The 24354-nt window shown below is 67.7% G+C and overlaps 5 protein-coding genes across 10 annotated transcripts; 3 read left to right on the top strand and 2 right to left on the bottom strand.

Moving 5' to 3' along the window:
- The first annotated feature begins 50 nt into the window (after positions 1-50).
- Positions 51-6261, top strand: Kxd1 (KxDL motif containing 1). 4 transcript variants are annotated; one of them, XM_070008248.1, is made up of 5 exons: positions 51-150; positions 3242-3363; positions 4331-4483; positions 4914-4960; positions 5471-6261. In XM_070008248.1, the coding sequence occupies exons 2-5, from the start codon at positions 3263-3265 to the stop codon at positions 5698-5700; spliced, it is 531 nt and encodes a 176-aa protein (XP_069864349.1). In that variant the 5' UTR covers positions 51-150; positions 3242-3262; the 3' UTR covers positions 5701-6261. The 4 variants fall into 4 exon arrangements, with proteins under 4 accessions (XP_069864349.1, XP_069864351.1, XP_069864350.1 ...); XM_070008250.1 differs by having other exon boundaries at positions 68-184; XM_070008249.1 differs by lacking the exon at positions 51-150 and adding an exon at positions 266-596.
- Positions 6227-8148, bottom strand: LOC138817593 (basic proline-rich protein-like). The gene is made up of 2 exons (XM_070008055.1): positions 7329-8148; positions 6227-7239 (listed from the first exon to the last, which is right to left on the bottom strand). Exons 1-2 carry the CDS (start codon positions 8146-8148, stop codon positions 6227-6229), a joined length of 1833 nt encoding a protein of 610 aa, XP_069864156.1.
- On the top strand, positions 7773-10035 carry Uba52 (ubiquitin A-52 residue ribosomal protein fusion product 1). The gene is made up of 5 exons (XM_070007943.1): positions 7773-7856; positions 9138-9248; positions 9413-9499; positions 9670-9772; positions 9850-10035. The coding sequence occupies exons 2-5, from the start codon at positions 9146-9148 to the stop codon at positions 9941-9943; spliced, it is 387 nt and encodes a 128-aa protein (XP_069864044.1). The 5' UTR covers positions 7773-7856; positions 9138-9145; the 3' UTR covers positions 9944-10035.
- Positions 10036-10606: 571 nt separating this feature from the next.
- On the top strand, positions 10607-12259 carry Rex1bd (required for excision 1-B domain containing). The gene is made up of 5 exons (XM_070008252.1): positions 10607-10706; positions 10782-10864; positions 10961-11165; positions 11683-11762; positions 12120-12259. Exons 1-5 carry the CDS (start codon positions 10626-10628, stop codon positions 12190-12192), a joined length of 522 nt encoding a protein of 173 aa, XP_069864353.1. The 5' UTR covers positions 10607-10625; the 3' UTR covers positions 12193-12259.
- Positions 12260-12407: 148 nt separating this feature from the next.
- On the bottom strand, positions 12408-23841 carry Crlf1 (cytokine receptor like factor 1). 3 transcript variants are annotated; one of them, XM_070008246.1, is made up of 9 exons: positions 23657-23841; positions 17464-17745; positions 17096-17225; positions 16036-16205; positions 15106-15263; positions 14855-15023; positions 12994-13178; positions 12865-12912; positions 12408-12615 (listed from the first exon to the last, which is right to left on the bottom strand). In XM_070008246.1, the coding sequence occupies exons 1-9, from the start codon at positions 23664-23666 to the stop codon at positions 12595-12597; spliced, it is 1173 nt and encodes a 390-aa protein (XP_069864347.1). In that variant the 5' UTR covers positions 23667-23841; the 3' UTR covers positions 12408-12594. The 3 variants fall into 3 exon arrangements, with proteins under 3 accessions (XP_069864347.1, XP_069864345.1, XP_069864346.1); XM_070008244.1 differs by lacking the exon at positions 23657-23841 and adding an exon at positions 21713-21864; XM_070008245.1 differs by lacking the exon at positions 23657-23841 and adding an exon at positions 21713-21863 and having other exon boundaries at positions 12865-12907.
- Between the last annotated feature and the right edge of the window lie 513 nt (positions 23842-24354).

Below are 24354 nucleotides of genomic sequence, written 5' to 3'. Positions count from 1 at the left end.
CTTTGCAAACCGAAGCTGCCCGTAAGCCCCGCCCTTTCCGGCCGCGCCGGCCGACCTCGGTGAGAACGTCGTCGCGGTGCGTGATGACGTAGCGGCGGCGGCGGCGCGGGCGCCATCCCGGAAGCCTGAGCCAAGCTGCCAGATGTGCAGGTGCCGCCGCCACCGACGCCGTGGCTGAGTTCGGGTTCGGGCTCGGGGGGCCCCCGGGGCCGCGGGGGAGCCGGGCCGGGCCGGGCCGGGTCGGGCGCGGCCTCCGGGGGGCCGTGGGGTGGGGCGCGCCGCTGCCCACAGCTGGGCCCTCCTGCGTCGCCCGGGCCTCAGTTTCCCCCCTCGCCGCGCCGCGCGGGCGGAGGCCGCGGCCGTGGCGCGGGAGCCGGGGCCCTGACCGAGCGCCGCGTCGCCCCCGCTGCTGCCTCAGTTTCTCCGCCGGGCCCCGCCTCCCGCAGCCCGGAGCCGGCCCTGGCGCCACGGCGGAAAGTGAGCCCTGAAGCCAGAGGCTCGGGACGCACAGGGCGGAGGGAAGCGCACTCACCACGCCTCCCGGGCTGGCCTCGAACTCCCGGCCTCCAGCCCGCGTCCCACCGAAGCACCGTGAGGTCTGGGGTCTTATTTCCACTCCAGATAGGAAACACGACGCGGGGAGAGGACGGGGCTGTCCCAAGGTCACGCGGCCTCCGCGGCCGCGGAGCCTGGCTGGGCCTTTGCTGTGCCTGTGGCCCGGGTGCACTGCGAATCCGGGAAGGCTTCCTGGGAGAGGCCGCCGAGGCGGGTTCCGGGCTGGCAGCCCCTCCAAGAAAAGCCCTATCCGCAGGTTCATGTCCTGCCTGGCGGGCGCTGTCAGAGTCTGGCCCCAATGCCTGACTGCACTCCTTTAACCCAGATGCTTTATTTTTTGAGGGTGGGGACAAGGACTCGCACTGTATCCCAGGCTAGTATAAACCTTTTCTTCCTTTCCCTCTTTCCTTCCTTCCTTCCTTTCTCTCTTCTTTCTGTGGTATTGAGCTTCGGGCTTGCTAGACAGTCACTCTTACCTACAAAGCCACCTCTCCTTTTTTGTACTGTTTATTTATTTATTTTTGTCGGTCGTGGGGCCTGAACTCTGGGCCTGGGCACTGTCCCCACTGTCCCTCAGCTCTTCAGCTCAAGGCGAGCGCTCTTCCATTTGAGCTACAGCGCCACTTGCAGCTTTTTTTGTGTATGTGGTGCTGAGGAATCAAACCCGGCCTCATGATGTAAGGCAAGCACTCTACCACTGAGCCACCTTCCCGGCCCCTATTTTCTTTTGCTTTTCTTTGTTCTTTTTGGGTCCAGTCGTGGGCCTGAACTCTGGGCCTGGGCGCTGTCCCTCAGCTCTTCAGCTCAAGGCTAGTGCTCTACCACTTGAGCCACAGCGCCACTTCCGGCTTTTTTCTTTTTTGCTTATGTGGTGCTGAGGAATCAAACCCAGGGCCTCAGGCATGCAAGGCAAGCACTCTACCACTGAGCCACCTTCCCAGCCCCTATTTTCTTATTTCTTTATTATTGTTTGGGTTGGTATCAGAGCTTGACCTTTAGATCTTGCCTTATGCTTTTGCTAGTTTTGTGTGTATGTGTAGGTATGTGCATGCTAGGCTTAAACTGCAGGCCAGGCTACTCTCCCTCAGCTTTTTTTTTTGTCAGTCCTGGGGTTTGAACTCTGGGCCTGAGCACTGTCCCTGAGCTTTTTGCTCAAGGTTAGTGCTCTACCATTTGAGCCACAGCAACACTTCGGCTTTTTCTGTTTGGGGTGTGAGGAATGGAACCCAGGACCACATGCATGTGAGGTGAGCACTCTACCGCTGAGCCACCTTCCCAGCTCCTCCCTCAGCTTTTTCACTCACTCTGCTACCTGAGCCATGCTCCTGTGTGTGAATGAAGTTTACCAGCGGAGAGGAGGCTTCTCTGTTGGTCATTAAATGTGTTCATCCTGCCATGTGCCGTGGCTCGCTTCTGTAGTCCCTGCTACTTAGAAAGCTGAGATTAGAGATGAGAGTGGCTTGGAGCCAGCCCAGGCACCAATGTTTAGCAAACAAAGCTCAGCACCCATGCCCTGAGTTCAGGTGTCAGTACAGGCACCAAATAGAATAAAATTGAAAGCCAGGTGCTGTGGCTCACGCCTGTCATCCTAGCTACTCAGAAGGCTGAGATCTGAGGATCGCGGTTCAAAGCCAGCCCAGGCAGGAAAGTCCATGAGACTCTTATTCCACTAACCACCAGAAAATGGGAAGTGGTGCTGTGGCTTAAGTGATAGAGTGCTCGCCTTGAGCTTTTCGAAAAGCTCAGGGACAGTGCCCAGGCCCAGAGTTCAAGCCCCATGACCGACCAAAATAAATAAATAAAATTAAAGCATGCACCAGAACCAAGCATGTCAGGATTATCGTTTCCCGAAGCCCCTTTGGGTCAGGCTGTGGCTCCCCAGCCAAGGTCAGGGAAGATCCCCACAGCTGTGGGTGGTCTGCTTGTGCCAGGGAAGCTGGGAAGCACAGAGCCATCTGGGAGCCAGCCCCACAGCCTGGCTGAGCACGCCTGGGATTCTTGGCACCTGTCAGATAAGAAAAGTTGGAGGCGAGTTTGGGGAGTTGGGTTTGTTGTCCAGATGTAAGTTCTAACCACCCTTGCCCAGCCCCGGGCCCTGCCCTCCTGGTGCTGGCACTGGCAAAGGGGTCCCTTGATAACCACACGCATTCCGGGAAGAGGTGTGTCCAGGAGCCAGGGGAGACAAGAAGCAACCCACAGCGGCACGGGCTGACACTCGGAAGGCAGAGGAAGGAGGACTGAGTTCCAGGACAGCTAGATCTGTATTTTATTTATTTGGTATTGTGCCACTTGAGCCACAGCTCCACTTCTGCCAGCCAATTGGAAATAAGTCTTACTAATTTCCTTCCCCAGGCTGGCTTTGAACCATGTTCCTCAGATCTCAGCCTCCCGAGTAGCTAGGATGGCAGAAGTGAGCTTCTCACACCCAGCTTCTGTGATGGAATTGTTAACGTGTTGGGTGCATTTTAGACAGGACCCCCATTATTTTCAGCCATGGCTTTTTGCAGTGTTCAGGTGGGAGCCAGGCCTTGTGTTTGCTAGGTAAGCACTCACCGTGAAGCTGCACCCCGGCCCAGCATGACCCCTTCCAGTCGTCCAAGCATTCCGTGGCAAATCAAGGCTCAGGGGATAGATGTTGGGGGCCCTCGGTGGTGGCTCACCGCTGCCCTGGGCCTCCTCGTTTCAGGCCGCGGAGGAGGAGGAGGAAATGGACCCCCCTGACTCCGCCTCGAGGCTTTTCTGCAGCCGGATCCTGAGCATGGTGAACACGGAGGATGTCAACGCCATTATCCTGGCCCAGAAGAACATGTGAGCGGGGATGCCACCGAGGGGTTCACAGCCCCCCCAGTACTCTCATTCCTAACCTGCTTTCATGGGCCCAGCCAGCCACACTTGTGGAGGACATGAGCAGACCAGCCAGCTGGCCACCTCTGGAGCCCATGGACTCCTGGCCCGGCTGCGCAGCCTGGACGGGAATCGGGGCAGGCGGGCTGGAAAGGCCGCTCTGCAGAAGGCTTGGCGGCTGAGCACACCTGTCCTGAGCCCCCGGGCTGGGGAGAGCTGGAGGGAGTTCTGAGGTGTGAAGAGCCATGATCCCTTGAAGCCTGGAGTCTCCGGGCCCAGGCCGGGGTAGAGTGAGCGGGGGAGTGGCAGCTGGATCCCAGGCTTGCCGCTGCCACTCGCAAGGCAGAGCCTGGGTTCCACGGCGGTGCCACAGAGAGAAGAGATCCCAAGCCCATGTAGCTCCTGGCTTTTCTCTTGGGGGCTGGGGACAGAGCCCAGGGCCTATTGTAGGCAGATGATTTTCCCAAGCGGCACTGTAGACCTGGCTCTAGAGCACCCCATGTTCTTGGAAGCAGGAAAACCCGGGGCGGGTGGAGCTGAAGTGGGAGCAGAGCCGCGTTGGGGGTCTCTGAGCTGCCACCAGGGTCCCTCCTCCAGCCACCAGGGTCTGGAGGCTGTTTGGGCTCGGTTTTTGCTGCCGCTTGGGCCGGATCCTGGCGTGGTGAGGCTGAGGCTGAGGCTGCCCTGCCCCTCCCAGCAGGATGAAAGGGGCGGGGGCCGGGCCTCAGGGCCTCCTCCACCTCCAGAAAGGCCGCAGGCTGGTGACCAAGCCTTCAACAGATGGGCCTTTGGGAAGCATCTAAGAGCCAAACCACACCTAGAAGGATACCCTTGAGTAGGGTTTTCAAGTGGGAATAGGAGTTTGCAGTGCAGGAGGGAGCCCGGCCCAGGGTGGGGAGGCGGGCAGGAGCTCACAGTGCTCCACCTCCAGGCTGGACCGCTTTGAGAAGACCAACGAGATGCTGCTGAACTTCAACAACCTGTCCAGCGCCCGCCTGCAGCAGATGAATGAGCGCTTCCTGCACCACACACGCACGCTGGTGGAGATGAAGCGGGACCTGGACAGCATCTTCCGCAGGATCAGGTGGCGGGGCCTGGCAGCTGGGTAGTAGCTGGTGGCCGGGGGGGGGGGTAGGCTGGAGGGAGAGATGGGCTGTGCCCGAGACCCCTCCCCTGTCCTGTGAACACAGCTGCTGTACCTTAGGAAGGGACAGGAAGCAGCACGCACAGGCGCCCTGTGCATCAGGAGAACTCGTGCCAGGGGCTGGGGTTTCAGGAGCTGGGGTGGTGGGGTGCAGACCCTGCGCCTCTCCTGCTGGTGGGCCTCAGCCTGAGGAGCCTCCTCACGGAGACCACAGGGTGCAGAAGGCACGGGGGGGGCGCACCGCTGTGTCCCCCTCCGTGGCGGGCAGCTGGATGGCCACGCAGCTGTGAAGATGGGGCCCTGGGAGGTGTGTGGTCTGCCGCAGCGCCCGCCGGCTCATCCAGCCTCTCCCTCCCCCCCAACCCCGCAGGACGCTGAAGGGGAAGCTGGCCAGGCAGCATCCAGAGGCCTTCAGCTGTAAGTGTCACCTGGTGTGCGCCCCTGGGCTGCTGCGTTCAGAGCTGGGGGCTCCCGGGCCCCAGAGTGGGGGCCGGGGGGACACGGAGGCCTGGGTTCGCCTGCGGGGCCATGGCAGCTCAGCCAGGCCCTGGCACCCCCAGACCAGGCTGGCCTGAAGCCCACCCCCCCCCCCGCCTATCTCCTAAGGACTGGGGTTACAGGGGTACTGTACCTCACACTGGGCCCTGTCCTCGTTAACCTTGAAAGGATGCACTCCACCTCCTGGGCCTCAGTCTCCCCTGCTGCTCAATGTGGGAAGGATCTCAGTCTCCAGCCAGGCCCAGGCAAAAATCCAACTATCTAAAAAGTAACGCAGGGCTCGGGCATAACTCAAGTGGTAGGAAACCTGCCCAGCAACCTTGAAGGTAGTTAGACCTAGTAGCCTTCTGTAGTAGGGGCTACTGTTGGTAAGACCCCCCCTCCCCAGCACCGCAGGAGGGTCTGACCCACCTCACGGGCCTCCTGCAGACATCCCAGAGGCCTCCCTCCTGGAGGAGGAGGATGAAGACCCCATCCCCCCCAGCATCACCACCACTATCGCCACCTCGGAGCAGAGCACCGGCTCCTGCGACACCAGCCCGGACACCGTCTCGCCCTCCCTCAGCCCCGGCTTCGAGGACCTGTCCCATGTGCGGCCTGGCTCCCCTGCAGTTAATGGCCACAGCCAGACAGATGAGGACGAGCTGGGAGGACAGTAGTCTGTCTGGGCCCCAGACAGCTCTGGGTGGCGGGGCGCTCCCTGGGTGGGGGTGGGGTGCTGCCTGGCCCTCACCAGTTCTGCCCTCCGGTCTGACATCCAGGGCTCCCTTCTGAGGCTGTGGGCCCCTGGGACCCCGGATTACCCTTCTTGCCCGCTCCGAACGCCTCTCTTCTGTAGGTCTGGAACCAGGCCTGGGCTCCATCCCGGCTGGCTCAGGGGCCAGGCACACGGAGCCTGCGGGCTCCGAAGGCTCCAGAGGCCAGCACGGGGCCCCTGCTCTGCCCCAAGCTGGCCTCGCAGCCCTTCGCTCCGACAGAAGCACCCAGCTTTTTCTCCAGTTGGTACCTAGCGGGTCTCCGGGGCAGGTAGAAGGTTCTAGATGGAGGGCAGGCAAGCGGCGTAGCCCTGCGTGATGAGGCCTGTGCTCCGACAGTGCGGCCGGAGCCTCGGGCCTCGGGGCCACCAGGGACGGCGTTTAAGGGAGTATTTTTGTACCCGATGTTTACAGACGCTGGGGGGAGCTATCAATAAAAGGACTGTTCCTGGGAAGGGGATGCGACCCCTGGCTCTGGCTTCTTTTCTCCGGGCAGGTGCGGGGTGTGGGAGGGGCTCAGCCTGTAACGCTGCTGAGACCTGCGGGCTCGGGCGCCGGCAGGGTAGGCAGGAGCTGGCCGGTGGGCGCGGGCGGGCAGGGCAGGCGGGCGGGCGCAGGCGGGCAGGGCAGGTGCGCGGGCACGGCGGGCGGGCGTGGGCAGGCGGACAGCGCAGGCGGGCAGGGCAGGCGCGCGGGCGCAGGCGGGCAGGGCAGGGCAGGCGGGCACAGGCGGGCAGGGCAGGGCACGCAGGCGGGCAAGGCAGGGCAGGCGGGCACAGGCGGGCAGGGCAGGCGGGCGCAGGCGGGCAGGGCAGGCGCGCGGGCAAGGCAGGGCAGGCGGGCGCAGGCGGGCAGGGCAGGCGGGCAGGGCAGGCGGGCGGGCACAGGCGGGCAGGGCAGGCGGGCAGGGCAGGGCAGGCGGGCACAGGCGGGCAGGGCAGGGCAGGCGGGCGCAGGCGGGCAGGGCAGGCGGGCAGGGCAGGCGCGCGGGCGCAGGCGGGCAGGGCAGGCGGGCAGGGCAGGCGCGCGGGCGCAGGCGGGCAGGGCAGGCGGGCAGGGCAGGCGCGCGGGCGCAGGCGGGCAGGGCAGGCGGGCAGGGCAGGCGCGCGGGCGCAGGCGGGCAGGGCAGGGCAGGGCAGGCGGGCAGGGCAGGGCAGGCGGGCAGGGCAGGGCAGGCGGGCAGGGCAGGCGGGCAGGGCAGGCGGGCAGGGCAGGGCAGGCGGGCGCAGGCGGGCAGGGCAGGCGGGCAGGGCAGGCGGGCAGGGCAGGGCAGGCGGGCGCAGGCGGGCAGGGCAGGCGCGCGGGCGCAGGCGGGCAGGGCAGGCGGGCAGGGCAGGCGGGCGCAGGCGGGCAGGGCAGGCGGGCAGGGCAGGCGGGCACAGGCGGGCGCAGGGCCTCCCCCAGGAGGTCCAGGAGACTTGTCTCCAGCTAAGCCGTGAGAAGCTGGACGTGGAGCCGAGGCTCAGGCTCCGCGGTGGGAGCAAACCTGGTCCCACCCGCAGCACTCAAGGCAGAAAAAGAACCTGGCCGACCAGGACTGACCGCGGCCGGGGTGCCAGGACGGGAAGGGGCCCGCTGCCGGGGGCGGGGCCTGGCCATCCCCCACCCCGGACAGGCCCCGCCCCGGGTGCCCCGGCCCCCGGCCCCGCAGGCGCCGCCCCCCAGCGCAGCGTCCCGGAAGCCGGCGAACAACCGGCCCGGGCCGTGGGGGCTCCGGGGAATCCAGAATGTGCGCCTGGGCCCGGGCAGCGAACCTCCCGGCTGCTCCGAGGCCACGCCCCCAAACACCTGGAAGGCGTGGCCACGCCCTCCCCCGCGTGACGCGACGTGCGCGCGCCCACGCGGAAGCGGGCCAGCCCTGCGTTCGTCCGCACGCGCCGCGGCTTCATGTGCCAGCAACGAATATGGCGTCCGGAGGGCGGGGCCTGGGCGGGGCCTGCAGCGCGGGCGCGGATTGTGACGCGCGCGCGGGGCGTCCCCGGTGCGCAGGCGCCCTCGGCGGAGAACCGGCGGTTTCCGCTTCCGCCGCTCTCTTTCTCCTCCACCCTGCGGCCGAGCGGGTCGGTGGCGTAGGTCTTGCGGGGTGGCGCGGGGCCGAGGGCGGGCTGCGGCGGGCTGCGCGGCCCTGGCGGGCGGGGAGGGCGGCCGCGGCCGGCCGGGCGGTGGGGGGGCTCGCGAGGCCGAGGCCGCGGGCCCCGGCGGCGAGCGCGGCCTCGGGGAGCGGCCCGGGCTGGGGTCCGAGTTAGTGCGGCGGGCGGACTCCGGGGCCTCGCTGGTCCGGCTGAAATGTCCCTGCGGGCCGGGCCCGAAGCGCGCGTCGCGCTCGCCTGGCCCCGTCTGCGTCTCCCGCATGCGCGGCCGGCGCCCCGCCGCCGGGCCGCACCCCTTCCTCACCCCGCGCCCCCGTGTGCGTGAGGGTGGAGCTGAGCCCCGCGCCGCCGGGCCGCACCCCCCCTTCCTCACCCCGGGCCCCCGTGTGCGTGAGGGTGGAGCTGAGCCCCGCACCCCGCGCCGCCGGGCCGCACCCCCCTTCCTCACCCCGCGCTCCCGTGTGCGTGAGGGTGGAGCTGAGCCCCGCACCCCGCGCCGCCGGGCCGCACCCCTTCCTCACCCCGCGCCCCCGTGTGCGTGAGGGTGGAGCTGAGGCAGGAAGTGGACTGGGGAGGAAAAGAAAATGGAGCATTTAGAGCGGAGTTAACGTGGTAGAGCCCCGAGTTCAAACCCCAATGCCCCAGATAACTCCCACCCGTGGCTCACGTCTGTAGTCCGTTTAACTACTCATAAGGCTGAGATCTGAGAACCGAGGTTCCAAGTAAAGCCAGGCTAGGTACTAAGTTCCCGATTAGCCTCACAGCGAGTTGTTTTTCAAGTGGTAGGTCAACCTGTGGTCAGAATTCCAGTTCTGGCACAACATAAAAACTGCCCAGGCTGGGAAGGTGGCTCAGTGGTAGAGTGCTTCCCTAGCATGCATGAAGCCCTGGGTTCAATTCCTCAGTCCTACAGACACGGAAAAAGCCAGAAGCAGCAATGTGACTCAAGTGATAGGGTGCTAACCTTGAGCATTAAAAATCTTAGGGCCAGTGCCCAGGCCCTGAGCTCAATCCCCAGGACTGGCAAAAGGAACTGACCCCACAGGGGCTGAGGTTGGGGGTTAAGCAGGAAGCCATGCCTGTGGTGGCTTCTAGGAGGAGGCCGAGTCCTCCGTGGATGGGTATGGCGTGCTCAGGCTGCAGGCAGGAGGTGTGTGTGTGTGTGAGGGTAGTGTTTGGGCAGGCAAGGACTGAAATGTTTTCCCGCTTGGTGCCAGCCTTCAGTACTTGCGCTCCACCCTGCCCCTGCAGACGCAGACATGCAGATCTTCGTGAAGACCCTGACGGGCAAGACCATCACCCTCGAGGTCGAGCCCAGCGACACCATCGAGAATGTCAAAGCCAAAATCCAGGACAAGGAGGGTGAGTTTTGTCTCTGGAGGAAGGGCCATCTACCCACCTGGAAGCCTCTGTCGGGCAGGATTTCTGGACAGCCACACTGGGCGTCTGCCCGGTTTCCTGGGGTGTGTGGGGTTGTTTTCTGCCTGTGTGGAGCTGCACCCCTTGACCGCTGCTCTTCCCTGCAGGCATCCCACCTGATCAGCAGCGGCTGATATTTGCTGGCAAGCAGCTGGAAGATGGCCGCACCCTCTCAGACTACAACATCCAGAAAGGTACAGGGTGGGGACCGGGACAGATGCCAGTAAGGCTGGGTCACCCAGCTGGTGGCCAGTGGTTTACTAGCCATTCATGTTCTCCCAACTGGTGGGCTTCAATGATCTCGGCTGGGGATGTGACCCTCTGGTGGCCCTGGCTCAGGTGCTCTCTTTGTTCCCTTCCCCAGAGTCCACCCTGCACTTGGTGCTTCGCCTTCGAGGTGGCATCATCGAGCCCTCCCTGCGCCAGCTCGCGCAGAAGTACAACTGCGACAAGATGATCTGCCGCAAGTATGGAAGGGACCGGGGAGGGGGTTAGGGTGGGGGGGTGACGGCCCTGGCCTCACCCACCCCACCATCCCTGGCAGGTGCTATGCTCGCCTGCACCCCCGTGCCGTCAACTGCCGCAAGAAGAAGTGCGGCCACACCAACAACCTCCGCCCCAAGAAGAAGGTCAAGTAAAGCTGGCCACCGCCGCCGAGGGCCAGGGCCGCCTCTGCCAGCCCTATGCCCAGGGCCTAAATAAAGTTTCCCTTATGTAGACTGGAGCATAACTCGTGTCCATTGCCTGGTCTGTGGGGGGACTCGCGGGGCTCCCCGATTGCTGTGGCCTGGCTCCTGTCTGCTCTTGTCAGTCCTGTGCAGGGGACACAAGACTGGCCCTGTGTCTTGGCTCTGGTTTGACGCTGGGAGGTGGGCCCTAAGGCCTGCAGGAGGGAGCTACCCATCTCGGCTGACCAGGAGCAGCCTTTGAAGTGCGCCTGGGAGCTGGGCTGGGCATCGGCAGGACCCGGCCTGCCCATGGGGGGACCGGAAAGATACTTGGGGTTGGAGTCAGCAGCCTCCCAGTAACTGCTCCAAAGCCTGGATGAGCCCTGCTGGCCCGGGTCCCCACAGAACCACCGCAGGCTGTACATGAGTACGAAGGGAACCCCTGGGAACCCAGGCCTAGTGCTCGAGCCCCAGGTCGTGGGGCGATTTCCCCCGGACCCCGACCTGCTGAGAGCTGGCGTCCGTGGGGCGGGGCCGGGCGGGGCGTGTGGAAGCGCGGCCGCCCTCCCCGCGTGCGTCCCGGCGCCGCGGTCCTCCGGGCCCGCAGGGGGCGCTGGCCCGCCGGCGCGGCGCGGGACCCGACTGCGCAGTCATGATCGCCGCTGCGGCCGCGGTCCCCGCCTCGCCGGGAGGCGCGGGGGAGCCGGGGCGCGGGGAGCCGGCGTGGCCCTGGGTAGGTGGGCGCGGGAGGGGGGCGGGCGGGCGGAGCGCGGCCCCGGCTCACACCCCGCGTGCCCCCGCCCCGCAGAAGGACGCCCCGCTCGGGACGCTGGTGCGGCGCATCCTGCAGCTGCAGGCTGAGCGCGCCCAGGCCTTCCGCCGGCTGGAGGGGTGAGTGCGGGCGCCGCGGGGCTGGGGGCGCCGGGGCGCGGGCTCCGGGCGCCGCGGGCTCCGGGCGCCGCGGGCTCAGGACGCCGCCTCCCGCAGCGCCCACCGCGAGTACCTGCGCAGCGGCCCGCACTACGACTTCCCGCGCTACCGCAACGCCGTGCACGAGGTGACCCAGGCCTTCGCCGCCGCCTCGCGGGAGGTGCTGGCGCTGGAAGCCGTGCTGTCCGGGCCCCGCGCGCAGCCGCTGCTCGCCGGCCACGTGCGCCGCCTGCAGCAGCTGGAGCAGACGCGCCTGACCGCGGTGAGCCCCCGCCCGGCGCAGCCACCCCGGACCCCACCCCCAACCGGCGCCCCGCACCTCGGGCCGGCTCCGCCCAGCTGCTGGATCCCGTCCAAGGGACCCCAGGTGCACCTGACCCCTGCGGGGCGCCTTTCTCCCGAGGCCACGCCCACGCCGGCTCGTGGACCCACCGCCCACAACCCCCTGCCTTCTAAGGCTCCGCCCACTGTCCCTACAGCCAATCCCAGCGCATGTAGGTGAAGCCTCATCCAGGTCCCAGATGTCCAATCCCCTCCCTGCACCTTCCCGGCATTCTTAAGGTGCTGCCCGCCCCTCTGGGCTTGGCCCCGCCCACCACGCCGTTCACCAACCAGGAACTTCCCTTCGCCGAACCACGCCCACATTTTACATGGGTCAGGCCCCGCCCCTCCGCTCGAAGCCCCGCCTTCTCGGAAGCCTGCACCTGGCCTTAACCCGGATGCCGGCCGAGGGTGGCCTCGCTGGGGTGACGTGCTGTCCACCACCTCTCCCCCACTAGGTGGCCCAGCTGCAGCTGCTGGGGACGCCGGAGCTGACCGGAGGGCAGGACACTGAGCAGGCGCATCAGCTGAGAATGAAGTGAGCGCGGGCCCGGCCCCCTCGGCCTGGGCGCCGACTCCGGCGGCCCCCCGGGGGGGGGTCTGCCACACATCCGCCTGGTGACCCCCGACGTGGACAGCGCGGGCCGAGTCCCTTCCCCATCACGCACGCCGTGGGTGTGGCGCGCGGCCCCGCACGTGCCCGGCCAGCCCCTCGCTGCGCACACACGTGTGCGGGGTCCCCGCGCCCGCCCCTCCCCGGCCCGGGGCGGGCGCTGGCGGGCGGCGGGCCCGCGGCACCCCCCCCCCCCCCCCCCCGCAGCCCTCTCCTCCGAGCCGCAGCAGCGACTAATTCGGCCCATCTGGGTTTATTTATAGTTCCCATCCGCTCTTGTAGGGTAATTAAAACCATGGACGCGATCAGCGAGGTTCTGCAGGACCTCAGGTTTGATGCGGAGTCTGCCGAGTGACGGCGCGTCCCCCGAGACGACGAGGGCGGGGGAGCGGGCCCGCGCCCTAATAAAGCGCTTCCGCCAAGCCTTGCCCGGTCCGTGCTGCGGGGTCTGGGGCCGGGGCGGCCGCTGGCCCGCGCGGGAGGCTGTGCGTGGACAGGCGGGCGTGCGGGGCTGTGCCCACGCCCAGGGCGGCGCGTCTCCCCCAGAGCACCGTGAGCCCCACGCAGATCTCAGATCCTCCTTCGTGGAGCACCGGAACAACTCCTTTATTTGGAAAGACTGGGGGGCCTGGGGAGGGGCCGTGCGCCCCGCACCGGGCACAGGAACGCCTCCCTCGTCCTCCGGGCGGCGGCGCTGGGAGCTCGGCCCCCCTGCGCCCCGCCATGCGGGGGAGGGGGTGCCGTCTGCTTCGCGTCCCTACAGCTTATCTGGCAGGACCTGCGGGGGAAGGGGAGAGGCTGAGCAGGGTCGTCCAGGCCCAGTGCCTGGCCCCTGGCCATGACCCGCCCCTCCGCGGGCCTTGGGAGGATGGGGTCCCCGAGTTCGGGTCGGGTGCGCACGGGGCGCTCGGCACGCTAACGGTGGCGGCTGGCCAGGCACCGGGAGGCGCTAAGTGATTGCTGGAGATGCCCTTAGGGTGTCGGGCCTGGGATCCGTCCCCGGCACCCCGCCCGGGTCCCCCTTTACCTCTCGCCGCGCCCCTTCGGCCCGAGGGCAGGATCCCCTCGTCCTGTGCTTGGAAAGAAGACGGGGAGTGGTGCGGGCCGCAGCCCAGCCCCGCCCGCGCGGCCCCCGCAGCCCCCGGCCGCCCCCTACCTGGTGGCGGGTCTTGTGCGACTTCTGCATCCAGGCGCGCCACTGGTCGTAGAGGCGGAAGCTGAGGTTGGAGCAGTACGCGTGCTTCTTCAGCCAGCCCAGGAACTGCTTGAGCTCGCGCCGCACCGGGCCCGAGCTGGGCTCGCCGCCCCGGGGCTCGCACGCCCCGCCCGGGCCCGGCCGCTCTGCGGAGGGGGGGACGCGGTGTCGGCGCGCGGGCGGCAGGGGGCGCGCGCGGGCGGCCGCCGCGCCCCGCCCCGGGGGACGCGGAGGAGGGGGCGCCCGGGGCGCGGGGAGGAAGCCCCCCCTCCAGGAACCAGGTGTGGATGCGGGCTGCGGGGGGGGGGGGGGGGAGGGGACGGGAAAGGGGGTCGGACTCCGGTGGGACCGGCAGGCGGGCGGGACAGATGTGGGGATGCAGGGGGGTCGCACAGACAGACCCTGGGGACAGGGGGACAGGACCGGGCCTAGGCTCTACCTCCAACACCGCCAGGAAGGAGAAAGGAAGGAAAACAAAAAAGGAGGGGGGGGGAAGTGTGGGAGACGGGCCCGGGGGGACCAGCACGGCCAGGGCCAGGGAACCCCCGCCACTGTGAAGGCCCGGCCAGGTGGGAGGCCCAGCCCGGCCCGGCCAGCCCCACGCAGGCCCCCAGATAAGGACATCGGCCACACGTCATAAATAAAGCCGGGGACCCGCTGACAGGCCCTGGCACGGCTGGGCCTCCGCCCCCCACCTCTCCCCCTGCCCCCCCAGCCTCCCCCCAGCCTCCCCCCTGGCCTCCTCGGCGGACGCAGCAGCCTCCTGGCTCCCGTGCAAGAATCGCAGGTGCTGGGCACAAGCGGGGGCCAAGGCCGGGGCCCTCCCCGCCGGGCCCCTCCCCGCCGGGCCTGAGGGGCCGGCAGGGGGGCTGGGGAGCTGGCAGGCCCAGGCCCGGCCCCTCCCAGCTCTGCAGCTCCCCATGGGCCTCAGTTCCTCCAGCCTCCTGTCGCATGACCCTGGACAGCACAGTTCCCACTCCTGTGTGGCCTTGGCGGGGTGCAGCTTCACGGGAGAGAAGGGGACGCTCCCTCGGGGTGCAAAGATGGGGGGGGAGTGTAACGGGACCTAAGCCTCCCACCTCCACATGCCATGGTGGCCCGTGCCCCGGAGCCCTCCTGGGTACTGTGCAGCTTCAATCCTCAGGATACCCGAGACAGGGACCCCAGACACCCCCCAGATGGGGAAACTGAGTCCAGGCTTCCCAAGGCTTGATCCCCTCCCACTCACAAAGGAGAGAGTGGGGGTCAGAGGCTTGGAGAAACCCCAGAGGGTGGAGCAAGTCAGCTCCAGCCCCACCCCTACTTTCATCTAAAGCTGGGGTCTACTGGGACCCCAAGCTGGGGCCCCCTCTCCACTTCCTGCACTCAGGAGGCTGAAGCGGGAGCGCTGGGCTGCAGGACTCAAAAACCCCACACCAGTCAGGCTGCTCAGGAGGCTGAGATCTGAGGATCCCAGTTCAAAGCCAGCCCGGGCAGGAAGAAAAGTCCCCGTGAGACTCAACCCCAATAAACCACCAGAAAACCAGAAGTGGCGCTGTGGCTCAAGAGCTGAGGGACAGCGCCCAGGCCCAGAGTTCAAGCGCCACAATGGACAAAAACAACAAGGGCCACGGATGTAGCTCAGGGAGCAGAGCATAAACCCAAGGCCCTAGGTTCAAGGCCAGCACCGCAGAACAAGGGGGAGGCGTGCTGAGGGCCTCACCCCGCAAGCGGGACTGCCGGAGGGCATTTGGTAACGTGTGCAGGACACCAGCCTGGGGGAACCCTTTGCTCTCTTGGGAGGAGTGTGGGGGGCCAGGCCGGTCTTGGGGGGGGGACTTACCGCTCCGGGGGGTGGAGGCTGCGGTGGCGTGGCTCCACTCGCTCCAGATCCCAGCTTTCTTGGAGCCGTAAATGCCAAAGGGGTTGCATCGGACTTGCACGAAGTACACTGTGCCGGGTTTCAGCCCGGCCAGACGGCAGGAGGTCTGGTTGCTGACGTCATCGACCACCTGCCCCTCCCCCACAGAGGTCAAAGTCAGAGGTCTGGGGCAGGGGTGCCGTGGGGCTGGGGAGGAATGGCAAGCCGGGCACCTTCCAGTCCACGCTGTCCTCCACGCGGTAGCGGATCTGGTACTTGGCTTGGAAGAGAAAGTCCTTGAGGGCGGGCGGAGACACCCAGCGCACGCTCAGCTGGTCCTCCAGGCCCCCCACGCGGCTCACGTGCACGTCCGGTGGGGGGTCGGTGGTCACTGCAGGACAGGACAGGCCCTGGTTACTGATGCCCACTGGTGGATCGGGATGCGGCTCCCCAGGGGCCCAGCCCCAGGCTGGTGGCGCCGGTGGCCTGTGTGGACACTCAGCACCTGCTAGAACCCAGTCAAGGTGAGCTGTGACCACCCTGATTACCCAGAAGGAAGCACAACGTCCGCTCTCCGGGGCCACAGCTGCGTGGCGGGGAGCCGTGCCTGGCCGGCCAGACCACGCAGTCCGTGACCCCCCCCCGGGAGTTACCAGCTGTGGCCCAGGGACACTCAGCCTCCCTCAAACCCCAATACTCCCAGGACGCCTCTCCCCCACCCCAGCCTGGGAACAGGCCTGGGGTGGGGCTGAAAGGGTTAAGTCAGGATGGTTGGGGCTGAGACTCACCCTAATTAGATTAGGCCCAATTCTGCTTGCAGATCATCCACTTCCTGCCTCCACCCTCACCCCCAGCTCCAGGCCTCGGCTTCCTGGGGAGCCTCCCGACCTGGGCGCCGCCCCCTGCGTCCCCTGGGTCCCCTCCAGCACACCTGGGCTGCCTGGGAGGGGGCCAGGCGGCCGGCCAGGTGTTGGGGGGGGGCTGTCCTCCCTGACTTAGTGGAGGGGCCTCGGCTGAGGGAGGGGCGGGGGCTGCTGTCCAACCACCACCAGACAGGCAGAGAGCTGCAGCCCGGGTGGAGGGGGGAGTGGGAGGGGGAGGGGAACACACTGCAGGATAGCCCCCCCCCCCAGCGAGGGGTCCCGGGAAGCCCTGGGGCTCACCCACATCCAGCACGTCCAACGTGAGCACATCGGAGCGGGCTGAGCCCAGGCGGTTGGAGGCCTCCACCCAGATCTCGTAGGGCGTGAAGAGGGCCAGGTCGCGGGGGATGTGGCACGAGTGCGAGCCCACGGTGTGGTAGTCCTCGCACGTGTTGTCCTGTCCATACCACCTGCGGGGCGGGCGCCACGGGACGTCACCGCAGGGTGCTGGGCATGCCCAAGGGGGGGCTCCGCTTCACGCCTGGGCATGCGCATGGTGTGTGTGTGTGCGTCACGCCCTGGCATGCACACGGGGTGTGTGTGTGTGTGTGTGTGCGCGTCACGCCCTGGCATGCACACGGGGTGTGTGTGTGTGCGTCACGCCCTGGCATGCACATGGTGTGTGTGTGTGTGTGTGCGTCACGCCCTGGCATGCACACGGGGTGTGTGTGTGTGTGTGTGTGTGTGCGTCACGCCCTGGCATGCACACGGTGTGTGTGTGTGTGTGTGTGTGTGTGTGTGCGCGTCACGCCCTGGCATGCACACGGGGTGTGTGTGTGTGTGTGTGCGCGCGCGTCACGCCCTGGCATGCACACGGGGGGTGTGTGTGTGCACGCCCTGGCAGGTGCACAGTATGTGTGTGTGTGCGTGTGCTTCATGCCCTGGCATGTGCACGGTATGTGTGTGTGTGTGTGTGCTTTATGCCCTGGCATGCGCACTGAGGGCTTCGTGCCTGGGCATGTGCATGGGGGTGGGGTGGGGAGCTTCGTGCCTGGGCATGGGTGGGGGGGTGCACTTCGCTCCTGGGCATGCACACGGTGTGTGTGTGTGTGTATGTGTGTGTGTGCGCGTCACGCCCTGGCATGCGCATGGTGTGTGTGTGTGTGTATGTGTGTGTGTGCGCGTCACGCCCTGGCATGCGCATGGTGTGTGTGTGCGTGCGTGTGTGCTTCACAACCTGGCATGCGCACTGAGGGCTTCACGCCTGGGCATGTGCACAAGAGGCTCCAACAGAGCCAGGGCTAGTCTAGGGGTCACATGGCGGGGCTGGGGCCCACAGCCCTCCCAGAGCCCCGGGCACCTCAGCTTGTACTTGAGGGAGTAGTTGGTGTGCAGGAAGGTCTCCCCACGTGCCCCGGGCGTCCAGCGGCAGGTCAGGTCCTTCATGTTCTTGGACCAGCAACTGATGTTAAAAGGTTTCTCCGGAGGCACTAGCGGGAGGAGGGGGAGGGGAGGCAGAAGCAAAGGCCTGGACATCACTCGGGTCTAGAGCACAGCTGTCCTTGCCCCTGGGACCCCCCCCCAAGCCTGGGCCACAGACGCCCCTCCCCAGCTGTCCAGGGACCCCCCCCCAAGCCTGGGCCACAGACGCCCCTCCCCAGCTGTCCAGGGACCCCCCCCCAAGCCTGGGCCACAGACGCCCCTCCCCAGGTGTCCGGGGACACTTACAGCCCACATAGAGACAGGAGCCCGCCAGGATGCTGCCGTCCCGGGCGTGGCACACCAGATTGTCCCCAGACTGCTGCCTGGACCCGTTGAGGTGGGCCAGGGCCAGGGCCAGGGTGGAGGCGTTGAGCACTCGGGAGAGCTCGGGGGGCAGGCGGCGTCCATTCAGGGTCCAGTAGAGGCCGTCCGCCGTGGCCCCGGGCGGGTCTCCGTGCACTGAGCACGTGGCCAGCAGAGAGGAGCCAACCAGAAGCGTGGGGTCCTGGGGGCTGATCACGGCTGTGTCTGGGCAGAAGAGGGGGCCTGTCAGTCTGCTGACCGGTCTGCTAGACCTCCCCCCTCCACCATCGTATGAATAAACTGAGGATCAGTGATCCTGTGGCCAGCCCATGTGGAGCCCACATCCAGGACCTTCCACCAGCCTCACCCCGTGACTTGTTACAAGACCAGGCTTTTCTTAAAAAATGGCCACTCAGGCTGGGGGATGTGGCGCAGGCGCTAGCTCCTCAGGAGGCTGAGATCTGAATATTACGTTTCAAAGACAGCCAGGAAAGTCTGAGACTCTTCAATGAACCACCAGAAAAAATCAGAAGTGGAATTGTGGTGCAAATAGTAGAGCCTGCCTTGAGCACAAAAAGCTCAGGGACATCATCCAGGCCCAGAGTTCCAGAAGCCCCAGGATTGGCCAAAAAACACACAAAAAAGAAACAAAACCAACAAAACAAAAAATGCCACTAAGGTCCGAGGAACTGGCTGTGTACTTGGGGCTGACTCTCTCTCTGTTCTTTTTTGGAATGCCAATATATGGTAGGAAGACACTTTTGAAAAAGAACAGTTTTAGCTAGGTTTGGTGTACACACTTGTAATCCCAGCACTTGAGGCAGAGAGAGACAGAGAGGAGGACATTTGTGTGTGCTCACTAGTAGCAGGGCTTGAAGCCAGAACTCACAACAGTCTTGCTTATTTAACTTCTTCCTGTTCATGGCTAGCACTCTACCACTTGAGCCACATTCCCCTTCGAGCATTTTTGGTGGTTAACGGCTGCTAAGAGTCTCATGGAGTTTCCTCTCCAGGCTGGCTTTGAACCACTATCCTCAGATCTCCGCCTCCTGAGTAGTTAGGAGGACAGCACTAGGCCTGGTTTTGTCATGGAATCTCATTACAGACTGTGCCAGTTCAAGTTCTCACCGGCCAGCCAAGGAGGGCAGGCAGGGCAAAGCACCGAAGCCCAGCTTCCTGACTAGACCCAAGAGGGCTACTTTACCAGAGGAAAACCAAGGCTTAGAAGGGGTAGGGGCCAGACATGCGCCTGGCCCCCTCTGAATATCAGCTTCTCCACTGAGGAAGAGGCCTTGGGGTCAGCCTCTGTTAGAATATTGTAGATGCCCACGTTCAGGGCAGGCCTGGAGGCCAAGGCCCTACCAGCTAGCTACCAGGGTTATTTAAATTCTCTGAGCCTCTTCTGCCAGTGAGGTTGTGAGATCTAACACCCATCCATCCACTCACCCCTCCACCCATTCATCCACTTATCCAAGCACCCACCCATCCTTCCATCCATCCACCCCCTCCCTCCGTCCATCCACTTATCCACCCACCCACCCATCCTTCCATCCATCCACCCCCTCCCTCCGTCCATCCACTTATCCACCCACCCACCCATCCTTCCATCCATCCACCCCCTCCCTCCATCCATCCACTCACCCTCCACCCATTCATCCACTTATCCACGCACCCACCCACCCACCCATCCATCCGCTTATCCACTCACCCACCCATCCTTCCTTCCATCCATCCATCCACTTAGAGACCTTACAATAAGCCAGAAGCTAGAGACACTTCAGTGACTAAAATATACTAAATCCCTGCTCTTATGGGCTTTATACTCAAGAAGGCAGCAAGGAAAACAAAAAGAATTATCTAGGAGAAGAGACAGTGTTTAACAGAAAGCTTAGGGACGGGAGCAGGTCGGAGAGGTGACATATGGAAAACGAGAGGAGCTATATAGAAACATCTAAGACATGGTGCCCAGGTGGTGGGCCAAGGCCCGGAAATCCAAAGGGCCTGGGGCAGGAGAGTAGAGGAAATGAAGTTTGGGAAGCCGGCAAGGGCCGGGACCTGGAGGGAAGGGGGAGGAATTCTTCCTGGGTTCCAAGCAGGGAGAGTTGCGGTTACATTTGCATTTTAAAAGGATTCCCCAGGAGGCTGTGGGAAGGGCCAGGCGGGGGCCAGGCCGCCTGGTGGAGACGGTGCCAAGGATGGGGTGACGGAACCCCCCCCCCCGTGCTGCTAGCAGCCGCCCCACCCTGCACTGTCCTTCATGGCCCCAGATGGGCGAGGTGGCACGAACGTCGTTCTGGGCTGGGCCCTGACAGCGTTTGGGGGCAAACTTGGCGGGAGGACCCGGCCTGGAGCCCGACCCGGCCTGGAGCCGGGGTTTCTCAGTGGTGTTTGGGGCTTGGCTGGGGCTCGCTGGAGGTCTCGGCATCCGTGCGAAGAAGCCGGCAGAGCAGGCCAGAACTGGGGAGGCGGGGGCGGCCGGGGGCAGGGGGGCCAGGGGGCCGCCCCGGAGGTCCCAGGCAGCCAGCCGCCCGCTAATTCGGAATTCCTTCGGCATGAACTCGGGCGTGCCAGCGTCTCTGCCCTGGCCCACCCACCGCTTCCTGCCCGCCCCCCCTCCCAGCAGGGTGGGAAGGCCCAGCTAGGCCTGCGGGGGACCCCAGGCTCATGCTGGTCCCCCTGAGGTGAGCTCACACCGCTCCTGTCCCCCTGGCCACAGTGCAGACTAGTCCAAGAGGGACCCTGGGGGGGGGGTCCTGGCAGGGGGCACTGCCCAGTGCCACGCCCGTGGGGCCTGGCCCGGCAGTCCAGCAGCTGCAGCTGGCCTCCGGGGCGGGGCAGAGAGGAGGACAAGGATGGGCAGGCCTGCTCGGGCCAGTCCCGGCAGGGTGAGGTCAAGCTGGGCTCCGTCTCCTGGAGCGGCCGGGGCCTTGGCACCCTACCTGGCTTCCCCCTGCTGGCTCGGCTTTACACCTTCCTGAAACAGGAACACGTGCTTCTGCCTGCGAAGGGGGGCGGACGGGCGGGGAAGGGGTCCGGAGGGGAGCTATGGGGAGACTGCTGTCCGCCACGCTGGCCGGGGCACCCTGGGCACCCCAGAAAAACGTCCCAGAGGTGAAACACCACGTGGGGCAAGGGTCAGCGGGGAGCCTCAGGCCGCAGCCCCCTGCGCTGGGCTTTTGGACACCCCCCAGGCGCCCAGCCTCCCCCCTTTTCCCACAGCACCCCGCCTTTACAAGTTCTTTCCCCTCTCCCCAATCTGGAGCGGCGGCGGCCGGCCGTCATTAAAAGGGACGCCATGTGTTTTAAAAGGGAAAAGTGTGAGAGCGCGAGGCGGGCTGGCGGAGGGCAGGCGAGCGGCCGCCCCTGCCCACCCCGGTCCCCACCGGGTCCCCACCGCCTCTCAGCGGCACCAGCCGCCCCTTTACGACCCACCCGGCTGCTGGTCAGGTGCGAGGACGCACCGTAAGTGGAAACACATTGCGGAGGTGTACGGAGCTCTTACTTACACCCCCCCAAAGCCAAAGGGGGGGGACGGAGCCGAGCGGCCCGCACTGCCCGGGCCCGGCCCGGCCTCCCCTCCGCCCGCCAACAAAGCGCGGCCCCGGCGGGGCGACCCACACCCACGGGGCCCGCGGCCGGCAGGGACCCGGAGTCCCCGGCCCGCCTCGGAGAGGCTCGGGCCCGCGCCCCGGGCGCCGTACCCGCCTCGGCCTCCGCTGGGAGAGCGCGGGGCAGCCGGAGTCCCCCGCCCGGGCGTGGAGGCCGCGTGCGCCCCGGCGGTGCCCCGGGCGGCGGGCGGGCAGCTCCGGGTGACGGCGCCCCGGGGCGCCTTTGTGTGGCTGGGCGCGTCCGCGGGGGCCGGGCGGGGCCGGGGCGGGCGCCGCCGGGGCGGAGGGGGCCTCGGGGCGCGGGGAGCCGCGGGCGCCCCCGAGCTCGAGCAGACCGGCCCCGGGGAGGGCGGCGCGCCGGAGGGGGCGTCCCGAGGCCCGCCCGCCCCGCGGGGCTCGTCCTGCGCCGGGCCGCGCCCCAGAACCGGGCCCCGCGTCCGAGGCCCCGCGGGCTCGGCGTCCCGGGCCCGGCTGCCCAGGTGAGGGCGCCCCGAGGGCCGCGCCCTGCGCCCCTTCCTTTGTTCCCGGCCCCAGGTGGCGCCCGCACCCAACCCGCCGCCGGGCGCGGGGCGCGGGCTACTCACGGGCTCCGGATCCGGCTCGCGGCGCCCCGAGGACGCAGAGCAGCAGCAGCGGCAACAGCGGCCGCGGCCAGCGCGCGGACGGGGCGGCGGGGCCCGGGCCGCCGGCGGGCATCGGGCCGGCGCTACCGGGGCGCGGGGGGCCGAGCGCGCGCGGGGTGCGGAGGGAGGGAGGGACCGGGACGCCCGCACGACGCCGGGCGCGGACGCGGAGGCCGGAGCGAGTCCGAGCAGCCGGGTTGACAAGGCGCTAACCGCCGCTGGCCCCGCCCGGCCCCGCCCCCGGCCCGGCCCCGCACCGGCCTCCCGCCGCCCGGCCCGGGCACCGCGCCCCGCCCGGGCGGCCGCCGCCCCGCGCGCCCGGCCCCGGTCCGCTCCTCCGCGCGCCCGGCCCCGCCCCGCCCGCTCTCTCCCCGGGGGCTCCGCGGTCCCGGGCCCGCGCCCCGCCTCGGGCGGCTCTGCGTCCCCCCCTCCCCGCCAGGGCGCCCGCGGAGGAGCCCGCGCCGGGTGGGAGGGGCCGGGCGGCGGCGGAGGGGCTGCTCCCGGCCGCGCCCGCGAACCCCGCGGAAAACCCGCCCCGCGGCCCGGGGTGGGGCCCGGGCGGGGCCGGGGTGGGGCGCTGAGCGGGGTGCGGACGGGGCGCCCCGCGGTGAGTAATCCCGCCGCGGGCCGCGGGCAGGTACCGGGCTCGGGTCCTCCCGCGCGGGCGCGCGGCTCCGCTCGGTTTCGGGACCCCCCCCCCCCCGCGCATCCTTCCCCCCTCTTTGTCTCCACCCAGCCCGATGCCCACGGGGCCGAGCGGAACCCGGCCACGGAGGCCGCCGTGGGAGCCGGGGTGACCCCCTGCCGGGGCCCTCGACGACCGAGGACGGGACCCGGGGACTCCAGGTTCCCCCCGTGTGGACTCGGGGTGGGCCCCGCCCGGCTCGGGTCCTGGGCGCCCTCTCGGAGGTGGGGACCGGGCTCCGGGGTGGCAGGCGGGGCCGGGCTTCCCGGACACAGCTCCCCTGGAGGGGCCTGGGGGGGCCGGGGCCCCATCTTCAGCCTCCACCCACCCAGGTGCTCCGGCCTGGGACCCGGCGCGCCCCCCGCGTCCCATCCGTCAGCAGAGCCTGCCGGCTCCCGGCCCCCCAGCACCGCCCCCCGCGGTTCCCACGCCGGCCCCCGCGGCCCCCATGGGGCGCCCCTCCCCGCCCCGCCCGCCTGCGCCCCTGGCACGCCAGGGAGCTGGGAGAGGAAGCCGGGCGGGCGCCGCCCCGCACCCCGGGACTCCGCGCCGGCGGCTCCGATTCCGTCCCGTCGCCGCCGCGAAGAAGGGCCTGGCGTAGCTGCGCCCGGTTCTGGGAGGTTCTCTGCTCGGGCTCCTCCGCGAGGCCCAGACCCGAGGCCTGGCCTTCCGACCTCCTCCGGCCCTCGGCGGTCCTGGCAGCACCGATCCACACCGGTGTGCGCTGCTCCAGCCCGAGAAGGGAACAGGACTCCACGGAGGGGCCGGGGAAGAGCTCAACCGACAGGCGCAAAGTGGAAGGTCGGGGGTCCTCAGGCCCCGCAGAGCGCGAGCCGGGTCCCCCCCACCCGGCCCGGCCAGCCGCACCGGCCACCCTGAGCCACTCCGGCGGCTGGAGGTTCGAGGCCAGCCAGGGCCAGAAAGCCCGGGAGAAGCAGTAAACTACGAGTGGGGCTGCGGCTCAAGGGGCAAAGTGCCGGCCTTGAGCGAAACAAGCCCGGGACGGCGGCGCCTGGAGCCGGGGTTCAAGTCCCCAGACGCCTGCAGGCTGAGGCCCCCGCTGGCCCTGGCCCGCAGGCCGACCCAGGCCGGTGGACAGGCCGGTGGACAGCCCGGGCCCGTCCTTACCCACCCCACCTCAGGCAGACAGAGCCCAAACCTCCCACTTCGGGGAAGAGTGGACCCAAGATGTCCCCCCAGTGAACCCCTTCTTTCCTTACCCTGTTTCATTTGACAGAATTTCTGGCAAATATTGACCCAGGTCCTTCAAGGAGGCTGGGAATGTACTGGAAGGCCAAGGCCAGGTGGAGGGGAGGGAGGTGTGGAAATGGGAGGGGGGCAGGGCCCTCTCTCAGGCCAGAACCTTCCATGCAGGCAGGATGCCCAAGAAGTCAGGCCTGGGCTGGGGGACCTCGGGTGCACTAGGAGGGGCAAGGGGACCCCAAGAAGGAGCCGGGCCAGCGGCCAGCCTGACCCCCTTCCAGGGACCCCCAGGCCCTCGGGGGCGCGGGTTGGGTGGGGGTCGAGGCCAGTGCGCCCTAGGCTGCCGGTTGTAGGGATGGGGTCCACGGGGGGGGGGGTCCCCTGTCCGCGGCACCCAGGAGGCACCGAGTCCCAGCGAGGCCCCTCCCCTCCCCGCCCGGCGCCCGCCTCCCCCCGGGGTCGGGCCGGGGTTGGCGGGGCACAAAGGCCGCTTGTCCGCCGCGCGCGCCCTGCCCGCGGCCGCGGTCCCGCTGATTCACGGCGGGGCGGCGCCCGTCCGGCCCCGGCGCCCCCCGCCGCCCCGGGGGGTCGGAAGTGGGGGCGGGGGCGGCGCCGGCAACTTTCCCTCTCAACCCCCGAGGAATGTCGGCGGATTTCCTGAAACCCGACCCGGCCGCCGCCGGCCGCCCGCCCCTCACCTGCGCCGGGCCCGGGG

This window comes from Dipodomys merriami, unplaced genomic scaffold (genome assembly GCF_024711535.1).
Source record: "Dipodomys merriami isolate MVZ:Mamm:240054 unplaced genomic scaffold, mDipMer1.0.p SCAF_70, whole genome shotgun sequence".
Classification (NCBI taxonomy): domain Eukaryota; kingdom Metazoa; phylum Chordata; class Mammalia; order Rodentia; family Heteromyidae; genus Dipodomys; species Dipodomys merriami.
The sequence above is the reverse complement of the archived record's forward strand: the minus strand, read 5'-3'. Positions and strand labels throughout refer to the sequence as shown.